Below are 18,225 nucleotides of genomic sequence, written 5' to 3' on the forward strand. Positions count from 1 at the left end.
TATTATGAAGATGATTTCTGAGGCATTATTACCATCATGTTTCCAGATAATGTAAAGGTAATGTAATTTTACAGCAGCAAATTCGATGATTATCCTGAGTAAACAAAACAAGTTTTATGATGAATATCTCAAATCACATCTGCAAATGAATCATTCTCTGAATAAGCAAATATTTTTGACTTGATTTTAAAGGAAACATGCACTATCACTGTAACAAACCTTCAACATATTTAAATTAGATGTGAAACCCTTTTACTTTTTATTCATATAATAATGATAATTTCAAAATAAAAAAAATTCTGCTGGCGAAGTAATGGATTATGACAAAAAAGCTACATCGAAACAATACTGTTTTTTTTTGTTTTTGTTTTGTTTTTTAATGTCTAATGATTTCAAAGATCAGAGACAAAAACAAGACGTCAGAGTTACTTCACCTTGGTGCCATAATAAGAATTATGGGTATTACAAGGGGTTACACCAAGACTATACATTTATCACTGAAGCAATTTTGTCAGCACAGCTGTTTCATTTGAAAACAATAAACTGACAGTATGTTGACAAAGGATGTGGCAGAGAATATTACACAGTTAAATGTGTAATATGCTCCTTTTTTAAAATGAACTGAAAACAGTTTAAGTCTCCATACAGCACATTGTCATGCAGTAAATTCCATTATGGCAGAAAAAGAGCATATTTCTAAATCACACTGTGGGTTGAGGCAAAAGCAATATGCATAAATTGCTCTTTAATACCGAGCCAGAGGAATCACTTGAGAATTTAAAGGTGAGAAAAATGTTTCCAAAGAAAGTGTGAGGCTTGTGAAGGGTGCTGTTTCTAACAAACGTTTCTAATAACGAGAAAGAGACAGCTCATGTGTGACCTTTTCTCCGTTACAGCTAAAGAAGTCTGATTACTCTAAACAAAGTGTCCACAGTCAGAGTAAACAAGAACCAAATCAGAAAGTGAGGAAGTCCTGTAAAGTAGGGCACAAAGTAGGCCGCACTCATAGCTCTCCAAAGGTTAGTCCCATTGCAGACTCTCCTAAGTGGTTTATAAATTCCCAACGAATGCATCACAGCTTCAACAGCAACTAGTGTTACGAAGAGAGTCTTGTTTCTTCATGGTAAAGTCTTATGCACTACCCCACACCCAAACCATTACCGATTCTGTTATTCTTAGTATCAATGCTCTACTAAAGATGGGTCCCACCAGGCCCTCTGTGAGGTACTCTGAAACCTGCGTCTTATTTTCCATATCCTAATTTAAGCCTGTACGCTGCTTTTACATCACATGCTTTGGGATTCTCCACTTCACTAATGGTTTGAAGCTGAAACGTACGGACAGAAGAAGGTTGATTAAAAGCTGAGGAGAGAAAGAGGAAATGACATCTTCACCTATCTGGAACATTTGCTCTATGTCTATATGGTACATTTTGAGTATCTGGGAAAGTAAGAATAACATTTTCAGTAGAAGGTTATGCGTGATATTATTTTTTAATATATTTTTTGTACCTAAAATGTTAGATTACATATAAAAAAAATTAAATAAGATTGCTGATGTGTGACCATTTTGGAGCAATTAAATTGTGGCAGGTTTGGGGATATCCAAGGGTTTATTATCCGCAGGATGCACATGGGTGCCGTTTTAGTCATTAAAAGCAGGATATGCTTGCAGTAAGAAACTTGTGTGAAACATAATTTAATCGGAATTGGACCATATCTAAAAAAAAAAACGTTTTTATAGTCAGCTCTTATCTTTGACAGTTATTTCAACTTAAGGGCCTACATGGTCCCTGAATTGATATTATTTTGTCATATTACTCAAACTACCTCTTAATGCATCTTATTTCATCCAGTAAGTCAGTGAAAGGAGCAAATGAGATGTTACATTATGTACCGTAAAATGGATGCCCATATTATCAATGTCAACTACAAACATCTTTTGATATAATACATTTTTATTATTCAACACATTGTGAAACTGTCATCTTTGTTTCTTCATTATAGATATTTGGTGCAATCCCAGTGGAATTGTCACGGAAAGATAACGAGCTGTGGATATAGGACAGTGGGTTTTCCTTCTGTTTTCCTTTCAGGTTAATAGTCCTTCCCCCCGTTTCTCCACAACTGGTTCAGTTGAGGCAGTTATCGCAGCCAAGCTTGTTGTTATAATAAAAATGTTAACGGTGAACGCGTTTGGCTGGAAGCAACAGAACAATTCATCACGTCTAGGACTCGTCATAGGCATTGTGAAGAGCTGCTGAGAAGTAATTGTTGTTTGGCAGCAGGCTGATTACAGACCCTGTAAACGCATTGATGTTCACTTCTTCTTGATTTGTTTTGGCACCTTATTTCATCTGCGGTCAGAGAGAAATAAATATCTGTTTGGGAAGGGCATTCTAAGCCACAACAACAGAGGAGGAAAGGAGGACAGTTATCGTTATAGTAAGAGGTTGTTCTCATGGTCAGTTTGGCCCCTAAATATTATAAATGCTGGCCTATCAGCCTCGTGTCTGTCCTAAAATTATCCACACTGTATTGTCTCATATGTCTGTAGGACCAATACAGTAAACCAGGACATCAAAATAAATGTGTCTGAGCCAGTTTGTGTCACATTTTCACTCATTCTCTTCTTTACTTGTTACATTTAATGTGAAAGCTTCAGCTCCACTTGCACCAGAAGAAGAATCTGCTTTCGGTTGTTCCGCCAGATGTAATCAGACCAACATGGAATAATTTTGTACCATTATAGCAGCACTTAAGGACAAAGGATTTCTTCTCTCAGCTAAACAATACCAGCTTAGATGCAACTCAACCACAAACAAAAGAAAATACCACCTGATTTTACAAAAAGCTTTTTTGAGATTTGCTTTTAATACTGCATAACCTACAGCTCCAGTTCAGTCTCATTTCCTGCGACTTCTTCACTGCTGCAGTTAAAAGAATGACTCGATTTGCTGAGACAGCGGGAGGAAAAGTGGGTAGAACAGTAGGTACATTTTATGACAATACCAGAATGCATTTAATATCACAGAGATAAATGCAAACTAGAACAAACCCCTGTAGTGCCTTTGTTCGGTTTGATTGACACAACTTACAACCGTGAGGTCCCCTTGAGGCCCTTACACAGTGCAGTAACAGCCATCTTACAGGATCATTGATCCAACACTGTGCAAGATAGGATCAATACAAATTTTGATTGCAATCAGGCCCTCAGGAAAACTGATACCGAAAGTGATAAAAAAATGTAGATAAAGCTTTACTCAACTAGAAGGGCGCTTGGAGCGTGCAAACTACTGTCAAAGCCAACAATCCACTCTTCTGTGAAACAACAAGTGTGGCAATATTACAGTTGCACCGGTTCTGGTTTTCCCCATTGAAACTACTGTCCCTGAGTCCACCATAATGACTGCTTGGTGTGCTAAATTTGGGCAAGTACATGTGTATTCCAGAGGATTAGTGGTACCTGCAGATGTAAGTTGTAATATGGATTCATCGTATATCTAGAATGGCTTATATTTTGTCACTATTGAACTTTACTGCTCTCAGTATGCAGGCTTACTTGTGATTTAAAAAAAAAAAGTAGTTTGGGAGGCAGAGACTTTAGCTTTTCAGGCTCCTCTTGTGTGGAACCAGCTCTCAGTTTGGGTTTGGGGAGCAGACAGCCTCTCTTCTTTCAATATGAAGTTGAAACTTTTCTTTTTGATAAAGTGTATAACTAGGGAAGACTAAAATGACCCCATCCCTTTACTGTGCTCTTGTTTGCTCTCCAGGCATTTGCTACTACTGCATGTTGTTGTAACAGTTCCTTGACCATGATATTTTAATGTGGTTGTCTTTTGTTTTATTCACTATAATTGTAACATGTATTGGGACAAAATTCCGTGCCGATTTCCCCGCTGTCAATAGATTTAAAGTAGATAATGAATTACGGCCATCTAAATGGATTTTAATATGTATGGCATTTAGTAGACCAGATGCCTTGTTTTGCAAAGTTAATATCATAAAGTGTCAAATAATTTGTGGTTCCGACCTGTGATTCGTATCTAATTTGAAATGTAATGGGTTCTTCTTTGGCCTGTGCTACACCCATCCACAATATTTATTGATAAATAATGTAGTTTTTCCCGTAATGCTGCTGACAAACAGATAAACAAACAAACCACACCAAAGATGACGCCCTTGGAAGAAGTAAAACTGGTACAGTAAATATATACAGTATGTATACCATATATGCTACTTGTAGATATACACCAGTGCAGTACCTAAATATATGTTTTTGGGAGTGTCTTTAATCCATAAATGGCATCGTTCTTAGGGCCCATTACTATCTCTGATCTGCTTAGAGAGGTACTTAGAGAGTTGCGATGGTCAGACATGGCCTTGGTATGAAATGCGTGAAAGACATGACTGTTTATGACAGTAATCAGAGGAGCATGTCTGACACACTGACAAACATTTAGGGGACAAAAATTATCTTCTCGTTACAAGGAAAAAAAAAAAATCCTTGGCTCTGCCTACATTAACATGACTCACATTCATTTGTAAACAGCACCCAGTCATCTGTGTTGACACTGACAGAGAGGTGCTTTATTTTGTGTGACACATTCTTCCAGTCTTGGCTATAATCCAGAATCTTAGCATCGTTTTAATTGGGTGGAACAACTTGTCCAAGCGTGAGAAGGAAATGAGCTTCACTTAAAGAGTCATCCATGCAAATCTCTCCTTTTTCTGCACCCAGATTGTCTGAGGCATAATAACAAGAGGAAGAATGCATACAACAAGTATGCATTGTGACAAATTATTCATCACAAAACATATTATGTATTATTTACTCACCATTTTTGTCTGCTCTGCGGAAAATCTGAAGACAAAAAAAAAAGGGGGGGGGGGCGGTTATTACTTCTCACCAACCATAGCTGAAGGGAACCTTACAATACGCAGATGTAGATTTGTCAAAAACACAATAGGGTGGTTGACATGTGTAGTATATTTGTCTGGTTACACTTAACAGAAAGATCCCATGAACATTCACTCAGAAAAAACTATCTGTATGTGTGAATCATGGTAGCATAAATGCCAAGTGATGAGTGTCAGTTCTATAATCTGTTTTACAATTATCATTTCTAATTTCAGAAAAAAAGAGCCCAGACTGTCATCTTGTGAGTGCCTCAATCTTAACAGCAGTTCATACTGTACACAGACGAACTGCATTTATATAACAGCTGTTTTGTTTTGGACAGATTCACATGTTTTATTCATTACTGTAACTGTTTTACCGACTGGATGTAGTGCAGTCAAAGTATAAACATTCATTATTAAATATTTATTATAAACATTTTTGTTACATATACTGTATATATTAATATAAAGGAGTAGTTGTCGCCAAGGTAACCACTAATGGGCAGTCCAAACATCAGTTACTACAACTCTGAATCCTGATTCGGCTCACTACCTTCGCTGGCAGGTGGCTTCGACTGCTCTGCAAGTGCAAACACCACACTGACAACACACTCCAGGTTTCACCAGCGTGTGACTCAAAAGAGCATTTTCACTGCAGACATTCTGACACGTCATAGCAGGAAGAGCACAGGCTGAATTACATTTTTTGTTTAAGCCTTGCTACAATTCTCATTTACTATACCTTTACATTTAAAAAAAAAAAAAAGCCCTCGGTTGTGGTATTTCTGACACCGGTGGATTTTCTGCCGAAGTCAAAATGTCTACAGTAAAAAAGACTATTCATAATCACTTGAGCTATTGCAGCTGCCAGCTGCTGTTGCATCTGCTAACTACTTATTGTTGGCCGGAGTCCACTGCTGCGTTGCAGTTGTAATACTCAGATCGTATTTGATTTAAGCTGATTCATGAATTTACAATTCAACTTTTAATTATAACAATGATGCACAGTATACAGACGTCGCAGTGCAATCGTATTAGATTTGGTTCCTTTTATTCTGTTGACTCTGATGCGTCATGACGTGGTTTATAATTAGCATGGGAGGCTGAAACACTTAAGTCATTTGGATGTTTAATAATAGCAGTTGTGATGAGGATGTTTCTGAATGAATAGGAGCTAAATGAAAGGACACAAAACTACCATCTCAAAAACAATGACAACAATTAGTCTGTTTATGCCTCACAAAGCTCTTCTGGCACTAACACACTGTGTACAAAATGTTGAGAAATTGAAAAAAGGGCTGTGAGACATGTGAATTCAGAACCTTTTTGAAATTTGCAAACAACCAAAATATCATTTAAAAAATCTGTTATGAAATTGACAGTGTGATCAGTCTTCTTCTGATTGTGTGGCTGGTCAACTGTTGGCAGGGATTATTGGTATATTTGTTATGGAGTCTAAAAAAATGCTAAAAAGACACAAAAAAAAATGTTCAACAGAGGTTTACATATTCAAACTGCCAACAACAGCAACAATATAATTGACCTTTTCTTCAAGGTAGAAAATAATAAACTTGCATGACACTAATCAGCTGAAATCAACAGAATGACTGCAGTATGGATGACTCACTCACTCATGGAAAGCCAATTGTTGGCTGACATGAACAGGACACGAGGACGTACAATATGATGGATGGTTGACCATATAAAAGGTATTAGTCAGCTGCTCGCAGCCTGGAGAACAGGACCTGCTGTCTGTTCAATAGAGGAAAATTCAAGCACGGAGTGAATTTAGAAAACTACGTGTTTGGCTTCACCCAGCAAGCATAAATTACAACCAAAACAAAACGGTTCAGAAAACATAAAAGTTTTATATAGAACACAGGCTGTTCTATTCTGTTGATTCTATTCCATCAGTCATCCTTTTCCATTGTTAGGAAGGGATCAGGACTGAAATGATTGTCAGTTTTGACCAGCAGGTTATTAATAACAGCACAATCTGTCCCTCACTTTCATTTTCCAAAGGTCGACTAGTTGCAGGTCTTCACTTTTTTCCTCCCTCTGTCAATTTCTGCCTTTCTACAGCTTCAATCCCACCTATAACAAGACCCGGGTCGTTTCAAATCACTTCACAACACACTCATTGCTCTTTTTTTTGTCGAGACCTGAAGGTGACTGTAAAGCTGCAAATTGCTGACCTGTGGTAATTGGTTAAAGTAAAAATGCTGCTTCTAACAGCGTGATGTCAGGACATTCTCAACCCTCTTCATTTAATACATGTGAAATTCATGTTCCATCTGCTTTAGGCTTCTGTAACTGTACAGTAAATCTCCTTTTCTATTTCAGTCAGCCATCTATTCTATTCCTCTCTGGCACTGCTACCCCACTAAACAAAACGTTTCCCCTTCTGGTTGTTACAATGGAGCGCAGGTGGCGTTAGACTTGTTTGTTGTTTGGTAGTATCTTTGGTTTCTCCATTGCCAGGTGACGATAATGCATCATTTACAGCGAGCCTTGAAAAGGTCAGATGTGCTTCCCAGAGCGCTGCTGTTCTGATCTCATAGTGGCAAGTACTAATACGGTGGGTTCTCTCAGGCTCTGCTGACACTATTTTGTGTTCGGAGAAAGATGAAACCGGATCATATTTTGTTGAGTATATTGTACGTGCCATATTCTTATACATATATATTTCTAGTTTTTTTTTTTTTTTCAACATTCTCTCTTCAGCTCAGTAGCAGCAAAGCAAGAGCAGAGGCCAAAAAATATGAGCATCAAGAGAGGGAGGACGGCGATATGAGAGAGAAAGAGCTGTAGAAATCAGAGGGAGTGATGGGAATAAAGCAAGCTTCAGAAGCACAAAACCACTGGATACATAAAACAAAGATATTAAACAAGCAGCCAACAATGTGGATGATAAGCCAGCCTTGCACAGCCATTGCCAGCATCATTAACTGTCCCATGGCCTTTGAACAGGACATTTCTGAGGCATTGCATGATCTCTGTGAGCGCTTCCAATCCCTGCATCTCTAACATTAGTGACTGGCTCTTCTGCCACATGTAGTTTGTTTATCTCTGGTTAAAAATTGAAAATCAATGTGTACCACTGCTTTAGCATTATCTCAAAAAAATCAATCACCTCTCATTTGCTTATACTTTAGGCACACAAAATGTTTATGCAGGTGGATTTTTTTTTGTTGTTGACTTTATGCAGCCCACTTCGCACTGAGGGGACTGATGAGAAAAAAACACAGCAGTATGAGACAGCAGGTCCTGCTTTAAATATCACATTCAAATTCTCAAGTCAAAATCTGTCAGCTGTCCCCATGGAATTATTATTGCAGCAACCTGATGCCAGGAATGTCTTTAGTCTCTGTGCATTATTCTCTTCGCCAAAGAAGAGTGGAATGCAATAAATAAATTAGTAAGAATGAATGAGATGGAAAAGACAATGAACAGAGAAACATGGCAACCAAAACCAAGACTGCATGTCCCTGTCTGACTGGGGATACATATTTAGGATGTCTTGACTCTACTATCTCCTGTAAAGGTTGTTTTAGACCATTTAAACACGTGTTGAGGAGGAAAACATCAAGCAGGAGGGGCTTGTTCGTGTGTTTTGGCTCAATCAAAAGCAAAACTCAAGGCTGAAGACGAAATGCGGGAGACACTTTGGTTTCAATCTCCATTCAGAGGCAATGTGCACTTGTTACACTGACATTTCTGCAAAAGTAAAATGTCCCTGATTAGACGAGGCTGTCTGGGTACTGCATTAGAGTCAGAGTAGACAGAAATCTCAGTTAGTGGGAGCTCACTTGGAACCATCATTGGTGTGCGTACCCCCAACAACAAGATGCAAGGTTTCTATGGCGTATCTATATTTGGGGTGGGTGTCACCGCATGGATGTTTATGTGTAGTTTTAATGTGTACGTGTGTGGAAAAACAGAGAGAGAGAGAGACAAGTCACAGCAGTCTAGAAAAAAAAAAATCTATTGCAGCAAACATGTGATATGTTGTGGTTCAAAGCTTTTTGAAAGGCCAAAAGTGTTTGTACCTGAGTGTACCAAAAAGGAGAACCCCCAGCAGCCCCTAAACATGTCCGACTGAGAGCTTAATTTATCATGCAGAGGCAGCAGCTGCAGCTCTTACTTTTCTCTGACACGCAGCACACGCACACGCACACACACACACACACACACACACACACACACACACACATATATATATATATAGACAGATAAAAGGGGGAGAACATAAAACATTCTCACTTTCATGGGATATTGTACAAAGTTTAAGCTAAGTGGAGGAGTCAATATTGTAAATTAGATAATAATTAATATACAGACTAAGCACTCATCTTTGGTCTACAAATACCACTTTTATATGGTTACGTATGAGTAACAGAGCCGATCCACTCACATCATGAAAGATAGTCAGCCCCTGTCCGGCGCTGTGCAGCGGCTGCTGCTGCTGCTGCTGCTGCTGAGCCCGAAGATGCTTCTGTTTGGCCGACAGCAGGCACATAGTGATCATCTCTGTACAAGCCAGCATCTTGGAACACGTCGAGACACACCTCGGAACGAAGTCTTAAAAGGCTGACGTGAAAGGAGAGGCTGCAGAGGAGAGGCAGAATGCAGGTGTGAGAGATGGGAAGTGAAGGCAGGCAGGCAGGCAGGCAGGCAGGCAGGCAGGCGGGCGGGGAGTCAGGGATGCTCTGCAACTTTGTGTTGCGCTGCTCATCACAGCCTCCAGCTCCTCCTGCCGGAGCCGCTGTGATTGGCTCGTTTATCTGCGCCGTGCGTCAGAATCGAACCGCTCTCCGTCCCCTGATCAACACTTCTGCAGCGAGTCTTTTAGTTTATGCAGGAAACACAGTCGTTAAATGCTTTAAAAGAAAAATATAGTCAAAACTGCAACCCTCTGTAAGGATGTGATACGAGGGGGATTCGTTTCATTTAAGAGTTGTTGACACTTATAAACTGCATTCTTCTATGTTGTGCATTTTATAGTATAGAGTTCAAACATGCAGTCAGTTTACAATTTCAATTAAATGTTAAGTTTAACGTTTCAAAATCGGGAGCCAAAGACGAGCTCTAAAACTGAACTAAGCCAACGTTTGACAGACACTGCACTCTGCTGGAGGTTGGACGTCACTGATATATATATATATATATATATATACACAAAAATACAATTATTAATCAATTGTATTATCAATTATAATCATAGTCCATTAAAGTGGCTAATAAAAGACTTGCATTTATATTGTTTTATTTCGAAATAATGATTTAATTTAAGGGCTGTAAAGTCTAATTGGTGTTGCGTAATATTGTTTACAGTGATTTGAAATGGTGAGAGAGAAAAAGAATGATAATGAATAGCCTAACTGAGTGAAACGCTTCTCTTTTTTTTTTATTTTTTAGAATCATTTTCATTGTTTACAAAATCAACATCCTGAATTAGAAACTTTAAGGAAGGGGGAAGACAAGGGGCGGAGTGGATCTATTCTCTTCCTGAACTTCAGCCAGTTTCGCTTTCCGTTCTACCTGCTTACCAGCTGAGAAGTAAAACCTCGGAGCAAACGAGCAGTTGCAGCCAAGCAGTTTAATTTCTTCTTATTGGGTCTAGAAACTAGCTTTCCTCCTGTTAAGTCGAACAGAGGAAGTGACGGTCGGATGAGCCACAACAACACGGACTGGGAAGGTTGCACGTAAACTTATTTTACTGACAGCTCTGTTATTGTATCTCACTTTTCAAGCGGGATCATGGCTGCTCAGGTTCCACCGAGAGTCAACTTGAAGGAAGGTGAGCAGCTCGGCTCAGTTTCGATTTTGGTTACGAAAGAATTGAACCTAATTTCGTGTCACTCACTGCATGCTGTCCTAGTCAGTGAAAAGTTTTTATTCATTTTTTTTGTCTTTTTTTTTTTTATGCGACAGTGTTCGTATGGATTTTTTTTGGTGCGTCTGGGGATTGCGATTCTGTTGTTTCGATCGGTCAAACGTGTTCTCTGAAGTCCTGCCAAATTAGTCAGCGATTTCTTGTTTTATTCCCCCTTCGGACCACCGTGCGTGTTTCGAGGACGGGATAGAGAGCGATCTGTAGTCGTTGCACCACATTTTACGTAAAACGGGTGCCATCCGATGGTAAAAAAAAAAAAAAAAAGCCGTCATGGAAGCGAAATGAAGTGTGCGAAAACAAGTCACGTGAGGATATGACTCTCGGTGTGCTTCCTGTGCAGCGGAGCAGCTCAGCCTCTCTCTGAGTGAAGCCCTCAGCAGCGGGGACTGTGAGGAGGCAGTTCAACTGTGCCAGAGGCTGTCTGAGCTCCGGGTTCCAGTGACCGTCAGCATCAGCAGTCGGGCCTACTGTCAGGAGTCGATCAGGTGGGACACCACTGTCTATCTGGGTGGGACTTCCCTACTTATTTTAAGAGTGTGTGTGTGTGTGTGTGTGTGTGTGTGTGTGTGGGGGGGTGTCTGTTCTGAATTGGGACTGTGTGTAAGTGGATGAGGGCGGTCAAACACAAAACCCTGTGCACTGTATGACTGTGTCTCTCTGTGTCTGTTTCTACTTGCTTGAAATGTTTAAAAAAATAAAAAAAAATAAAAAAAGAATTGCCATGAACATTTACGTGAATGTAATGTAAAAAAAAAATAAATAAAAGAGTGATAGGTTGTGTTGTTTTCTAAAGGTTGAAGGTCGGAGTGGCGGACGCTCAGTCAGATGACTGCATCACAGTGATTGTTGTGGTTTCTTCTGGCATGACAATTGCGCAACTTAAAGACAAGGTAATATCCCATCAGTCTGCAATATCTAATGTAGATTATAACCACTGAACTGAGCCGGGATCTGTTCATTTATTTGACCTCTTTCTTTGCTATTTTCTATATGCTATTATCTACAGTATACCGTGCTGGTCGGTCCGCTAGTTTTTGTCATTGCGTCTGACATTTTTTTTAACGCAGTTCTTAAAATGGAAAAACCAGTTCCATTCCATTTGATGATCGCCCATCCTTTATTTTCCATTCACAGATCAGCCAGGACTTTGGGTTCCACCCGCTGCTGCAGCGCTGGGTGATCGGGAAGCGGCTCGCTCACGACCAGGAGACGTTATACAGCCACGGCGTCCGGCAGAACGGAGACCAGGCTTTCCTGTTCATCCTCTCCGCCCATGCTGCTCATCTCACACGCCATCAGCACAAGCAGGACCAGGAGCTGCAACGCATGGATAGTCAGAACTACACACTCGCATACACACACACACACACACACACACACACACACACACACACACACACACGGCTAATTCCACTGTCAGTTAATCCATTGATTTAGTCTTGTCAAAGATACGGAGAAATACTCACGGCAACAACCGAAGCCCAAAGTGATGAATGACCTCATTTAACTATTGACTGAATACGTTCACAAATTTACAGATCATGTAGTCATGGCAATTGATAAAACACAGCAGGCAAAACCTGAACTGAAGTTATCCAGGCAGTACTTAGGATGTGCATCGGTACATAAACTTTGGAGTTATGGATACAAATAGAAAAGTAAAATTTTTATTTCACAGTGTTTGCTGTTTGATACAGACACATTTTGGTCTTTAAAATAACAGCATTAAGGTTCAGTAAGAAGTCCTTATACTGAGATGTGTTTCTGTTATCACCAGCCTTGATCGGCAGTCGATTTAACAAGTCAGCTGGGTGCACTGAAGTTTTATGTTGGTAATCTGTTCTCAGGTATCGTGGATTCGATGCAGTCGATGCAGCTTTTTCCCAGAGGGCTAGGTGGAGAGAAGACTGCTCCTCCTCCTCCTCTTCCTCCTAAAGCCCCCACCGCTACTAAACCCACTGTGCCTACTAAAACCACTGTGCCTCCTAAACCCACTGTGGCTCCTAAACCTCAGGTCAGAAAAATCAACTGGACAAGATGTCTTCAGTGTGCCTGACCCTGCAGCAGTCTACATACAGCAGTACATGTATCTAGGAGCGGTACAAGCGTGCTGTATGTCTGTGTTTGTGTAGTTGGGCTGGCCCTGTAAGGTGTGTACGTATGTGAACAAGCCAACGCGTCCTGGTTGTGAGATGTGCGGAGATGAACGGCCCGAGGATTACAAGGTGCCGGACATCTACCAGCCAGACCAGCAGGAGGTTGCATGGATTCAGCAAGAGGAGCTGGCCTTGTTTCAGTACCAACAGGTAAACTGGGCTGCAGTCAAGCAGGATTCCTGAAATCCTTTTAGCGTTGGTGGCATAAGGCATCAGGTTAAAAACTCTACATTTTGTCCTGCGTCACATTTTTGTCTATATTGCAGTTTTGAGGCTACTCGTTATTGTCATTCGGTCAGCACATATTTTGATATCGTGTTGAAAATATATGCAGAAGTGGTGGTTATTATCCTTGGGGCAAATAATAATAATAATAAAAAAAAAAGTTATTAAAAAAATTCTTGGTAATGCACGGGGAAACTATTCAAGCTACAATAACCTCTCTCACCTGTTTCACTTTCTGTTTTCTGGAAACACTGAACTAAGATGTTTGTTATGAGTCACGTACAAATTGCGATTTAAATGTCCGCTTTGTGCACTTTACTCTGCGATGAAGGCTAAGCAGGAGGAACGAGAGAAGAACTACTTGTACCTGTTGTCGATCGAAGAGCAGAACCTTATCCCCAACGCCACAGAGATGGATTGTCCCATTTGCTTCTCAGCCCTGCAGCCAGGAGAGGGCATCGTGCTCAGAGAGTGTCTGCACGCCTTCTGCAGGTACGAGAGGAAACCGATTTGTAGCTTTGTCGTGTGACGTGAAATAGACAGAAATATTGTGTGCTTTCCGAGGGCCCCCCCCCTCTTGAGGTGTAATTCTTTATTCTCCAGGCAAATGAGAGTATCAGCAAAATGTGCAGTTTTGAATATTTCATGTAATTATACATTTGTATGTTTTTATGTGCGTGTCTTTGTTCAGGGAGTGTCTTAAAGGGACAATAGTGAACAGTCAGGATGCTGAGGTGTCTTGTCCCGACAATTGTGACAGCAAGCTACTGGACCGAGAGATCAAAGACGTGAGTACAAACGAAGAGAACAAAACAAGTCGGCGCGAGCCACACGGCTGTCTCAGTTGCGTGTGCTGAATGGACTAGAGAGTGGAGCCTTCTGTGTGAAGCTGGCCAGCTAGTGTCTACTGATGGCACGTGGGGTGTCAAGGGAACGCGGGTAAAAATTGTAGCTACGGAAACAAATCTTGGTTTCACTCTCCCCCCTGTAAACTGCATGAAAACTAAAGATTTGTGCCAAAATGTGTACAAGGATTTTATGAAACTGCTTCCAAAAAAGGTACCGCTATCAAAGTGAAAGCATTGGTACCATTATTGAAAATACTTCAACGATACTCGGCCCTCCGGGCAACTGGGTTGGAAGAGGCCTGTCGGGTGCTCCTAGGAAGCGGTGGAGAGTAAATACCAAGTGATCGGCAGAGAGACAAACTATGAACTGGCAGCAGGGTGTTGGAACAAGTCTGATACACAGCAACTCCAACTCGCAATTACTGCAGGGCAACGGGGCTTGTCGGGTCCCACGTCTCGGCGGGTCAACAGAATATTAAGCGGGGGTAGTTATACGTTAGGCTCACCGGTGTCCAGAACGTCAGACCTTTTACTCAAACGTCAGTGCTCCATGTTTCATAGTCATCCATCACTTTCTCTAATAGAAACCCCTTCAACAAGCAGCAGGTAACACCATCCGTATTCCTGTGATGAATGGGTGTAGATCCGACTCTCGCTCTGTGTCTCCGTAACATTTCTTCCTGTGATCCCGGGTGCAGCTGCTGACAGAAGAGGAGCACCAGCGATTCCTGGAATTGCGTCTGAGCATTGCAGAAAGCCGCTCGGAGCACAGCTTCCACTGTCAGACTCCCAACTGTCGAGGCTGGTGCATCTACGAGGACGAAGTCAACGAGTTCCACTGTGAACTCTGCGAAGAAACCAACTGCATTCTCTGCAGGGTAGCGTCATGACATTTCTTACATGAACTGAAGGTTTTCAGTTGTCGTGCGGTAACAGCAGAAGCGGCGAACGTCAAGGATGTTGTGTTTGTTTTCAGGCCATCCATAAAGAAATGAATTGCAAGGAATATCAGGATGACCTGCGCATCCGAGCACAGAATGACGAAGCGGCTCAGCAAACGAAGCTCATGCTTGAGGTAGGCCCGCCTTAAAGCTGTGTGATAACCCAGACAATCAAAATGTACCTTTTGACGACAATAGACAACAGACAGAAATGTACTCGCAGGCAGTCTCTTATCAGTTTGGATGAAGAAACGCTTGCAGTACAGCAACGTTATTCAAAAAAAATAGTAAACAAAAGAGGAAATAACTTCCTGTATAGCGCTCCAGGTTTCTATAAAGCGGTGCACTGCGGACCAGAACAGGTCATTCTGAAGGGTCTTAATATGAGCTTCAATGCATCCTAAAGGAGCTCAACAATAACACTGGTAACTATTTGTTGGTTAAAAGTTCAAATTGTACTTTTAAAAAAGTAACATCATGCATTGATTTATATGTTCTTATCTAATGGGCTGTTCTGATTAATTCTGAGTAAAAGAGAAGTGTCTGTTTTCTTAACATTAATTTATAGTGTTTTATCAGTTCTTTTACCCATTTGGGGCTTTTAAGTACTTTTTTAGGCTGTCTCCAGGTAGATCAATAATTAATATATCAGTATTCATTCATCTAACCAGCAGTGCCTCAGGCTCTGTAGTCTTTATCCGGATTGCTTTCTTTACTTTGGTTCAGGCTTTTACTGGATGCTCTTAATACAAAGAAAGTCGCCAATGGCTCGATGTATGATCTTTAGATTAATATATTTAGGTGAATTTTGAGTTGGGTGGATGATTGGTATTATGTAACTGTCGGGTGTTGTATTTGTGTGCTTTTAAAATCAGAATCAGATGTATGGACCAAATATGTGAACACACACAAAGCATTTAGTTCTGTGAGAATCACCATCTCAGGCATTATGAACTGCATTCAAGTCTCATTTAGTGTTAATAGTCTTTAGTAGTTTTTTGTTTTTTTTTGCATTATGGCTACTGTACATTTCATGGTGTTCAACTTTATTTCACTATAGAGCCTGCTGCAGAATGGGGAGGCCATGAAATGCCCACGGTGTGACATCATCGTCCAGAAAAAAGACGGTTGTGATTGGATCTGCTGTTTGATGTGCAAGACGGAAATCTGTTGGGTCACCAAACAAGCTCGATGGGGACCAAATGTAAACACATATTTGTGCACGGAGCTGTCGCTGTGTTAGTTCAGTGTTCAGGAAAGTTACTTCTTTGTGGATTTGAGCTGTGCATCTGACTTCCTTTTTTTTTTTTTTTTTTCTGTCTTTGTTTTACAGGGCACTGGTGACACATCCGGTGGATGTAAATGTAGAGTCAATAATCAGGCTTGCCATCCGAACTGCCAAAACTGCCACTGAGGCAGGCACACTAATGAACATGTATTACACACAGCTGGAAGTACACACAGGAGACATTCAGACCTCGTTTGATGCGTTGACCTTTGGTTTAATGCTGACTATATTAATGTGTTCTTTTGGTTGTTTTCAGCCTCGTTTTCAGTGGTGCGCTGGCAGGACTCAGGCAGGACCTTTTTTCTTCTGTAACAACTGATAAACATGCTACAGTATAGAGCCCAACTGATACTGGGTTATTGGGGCTGCTGCCAATACCAATATTAGGGGTGTAAAAAAAAAAATCAATCCAGATTTTGATGTCTTACCTGATGTGTTGTTTATGCATATGTACTGTTTGTACCGTATATATTCATATACAAACACACATTTTTTTTTGCACTGATCCACTGCAACACGTTTGGTACTTGTGACAATCATTTTTTAATGTAGGCGGGATATTTTACACTTTCTTGTCCACACTGACATCAGTGCATGAAACAGAAAACTTCACTGGGAATTTTAAAAAAAATGGACATACCTATAAAAAAAACAACAACACACAAATGGAATCATTTCCAATTTACCCATAAGCCAATATATCAGTTGTGCTCTACTACAGCATACACAAGTTGCTAGCTACATCTTCTACACCTGTCTAAGCTTTACTGCGATCATCTGCTACAATAATAATGATGGCTTTCTGGGGAAGAATTCATGTTTAATAACACTCAACAATTTAGTTTGGTAAGCCAGCAATGATATTGTGTTTACGGGACTTTGGCCTCAGCTCAAACCTCATACTTTGATCAGGACGCAAGTAAACACACGGAAACATTTGATCCTTTCCAGACAAAAATGGCAAATAACAAAAGGCTAATACACGTGAAGTATATAAAAATGTTACTCTACAGCTAACTACTCCACAAGCAAGGACTTTCTTTGGTTTCCTGTGAATGGCTACAACTAATTAACTACTGCGAACGATAATTTCCACCATTCAATAATTTAAAGTCATTTAGTCTACACACAACAACAGAGCTACTAACAAATGAGGTTTCCAATTACTGGATGCAATGTCTTCCAAATTAAACTGAACTGGATGTTTTTTTGGTTTTGTTTTTTGCTGGATAGGTGACGAGAACTACCGATTTAGTAAATGGAATTGTAAACGAGGATTGTTCTTTCAGTCTCTTAATCAGACTGTGGTGAAGGAGTTTTTTTTTTTTTTTTTTTAAAGTGTTTACATTAATGAATGTGTTTATAATGCAATCCAGGCTGCTCTGACACACTCAATGACTTGGAAGTATTAGGTTTGAAACAAAGCATAGTAAACAAAGAATCGATGCCGTGTTTTATCCAGTTCTGCATTTGCACTTCTCAAGTACGAAGGAATTAATGTACTATTACATATCATTTTTTTAAATATTTTTTTTTCCTGTCCTTCTAAGGCTTGTTGTGCTTGACTTGTATATGAAACATCTGTCTTGAATAAATTTTGACCTTTTGCCTGAAGTCATGAAGCACACATTTGATAGATGGACTCGAAGCACTATAATTGTTGTGCTTTTAAACCGAGATTAAAAAAAACAATACCATTTTTTTTTTTTTTTTTTAAAAAGACGCTGTTTTTGAAAATGTTAGCCTGAACTTGTCAATCAGTTCCAACGTTCGTCCTAGCTGCTGTTTGTCAGCTCTGGTGCTCCTCGCAGCCTGACTACAGGTTACATAAGGTTCCACGCTAACTGTAAAATATTCCCCATAAAAATGTAGTTGTATCTTTATCCCATATGGAAACAATGCATGTGACAGTGACCAACTTTGTTCCAATAAACTGGAACCACAAGCATAGCATGCTTGTTTTATTGTAC

The 18,225-nt window shown here is 40.2% G+C and overlaps 2 protein-coding genes across 2 annotated transcripts in view; one reads left to right on the forward strand and one right to left on the reverse strand.

The window, feature by feature from the left end:
• Positions 1-9,615, reverse strand: part of necab3 (N-terminal EF-hand calcium binding protein 3) — a 35,519-nt gene extending 25,904 nt beyond the window's left edge. The window contains exons 1-2 of the mRNA XM_069147658.1: positions 9,316-9,615; positions 4,839-4,863 (exon numbers count right to left, since the gene is read on the reverse strand). Coding sequence (XP_069003759.1) covers positions 4,839-4,863; positions 9,316-9,447 — 157 coding nt within the window. The 5' untranslated portion in view covers positions 9,448-9,615. The remainder of the gene's footprint in view (positions 1-4,838; positions 4,864-9,315) is intronic.
• Positions 9,616-10,417: 802 nt separating this feature from the next.
• On the forward strand, positions 10,418-17,869 carry rbck1 (RanBP-type and C3HC4-type zinc finger containing 1). The gene is made up of 12 exons (XM_069147685.1): positions 10,418-10,701; positions 11,138-11,282; positions 11,591-11,687; positions 11,932-12,130; positions 12,645-12,811; positions 12,930-13,103; positions 13,510-13,670; positions 13,870-13,966; positions 14,725-14,904; positions 15,003-15,101; positions 16,028-16,171; positions 16,301-17,869. The coding sequence occupies exons 1-12, from the start codon at positions 10,662-10,664 to the stop codon at positions 16,379-16,381; spliced, it is 1,584 nt and encodes a 527-aa protein (XP_069003786.1). The 5' UTR covers positions 10,418-10,661; the 3' UTR covers positions 16,382-17,869.
• Positions 17,870-18,225: the final 356 nt, after the last annotated feature.

Source organism: Embiotoca jacksoni, unplaced genomic scaffold (assembly GCF_022577435.1).
Source record: "Embiotoca jacksoni isolate LCO1_2020_lvr unplaced genomic scaffold, fEmbJac1.0.p SCAF_1, whole genome shotgun sequence".
Taxonomy (NCBI): domain Eukaryota; kingdom Metazoa; phylum Chordata; class Actinopteri; family Embiotocidae; genus Embiotoca; species Embiotoca jacksoni.

Excerpts from the sequence above, each read along its gene's own strand:
- rbck1 (XM_069147685.1), top strand. The coding sequence starts at position 10,662 with ATGGCTGCTCAGGTTCCACCGAGAGTCAACTTGAAGGAAG. Across the intron at positions 13,967-14,724 it reads TGGACCGAGAGATCAAAGAC|CTGCTGACAGAAGAGGAGCA; the intron begins GTGAGTACAAAC and ends TCCCGGGTGCAG. Across the intron at positions 16,172-16,300 it reads AAGCTCGATGGGGACCAAAT|GGCACTGGTGACACATCCGG; the intron begins GTAAACACATAT and ends TTTGTTTTACAG.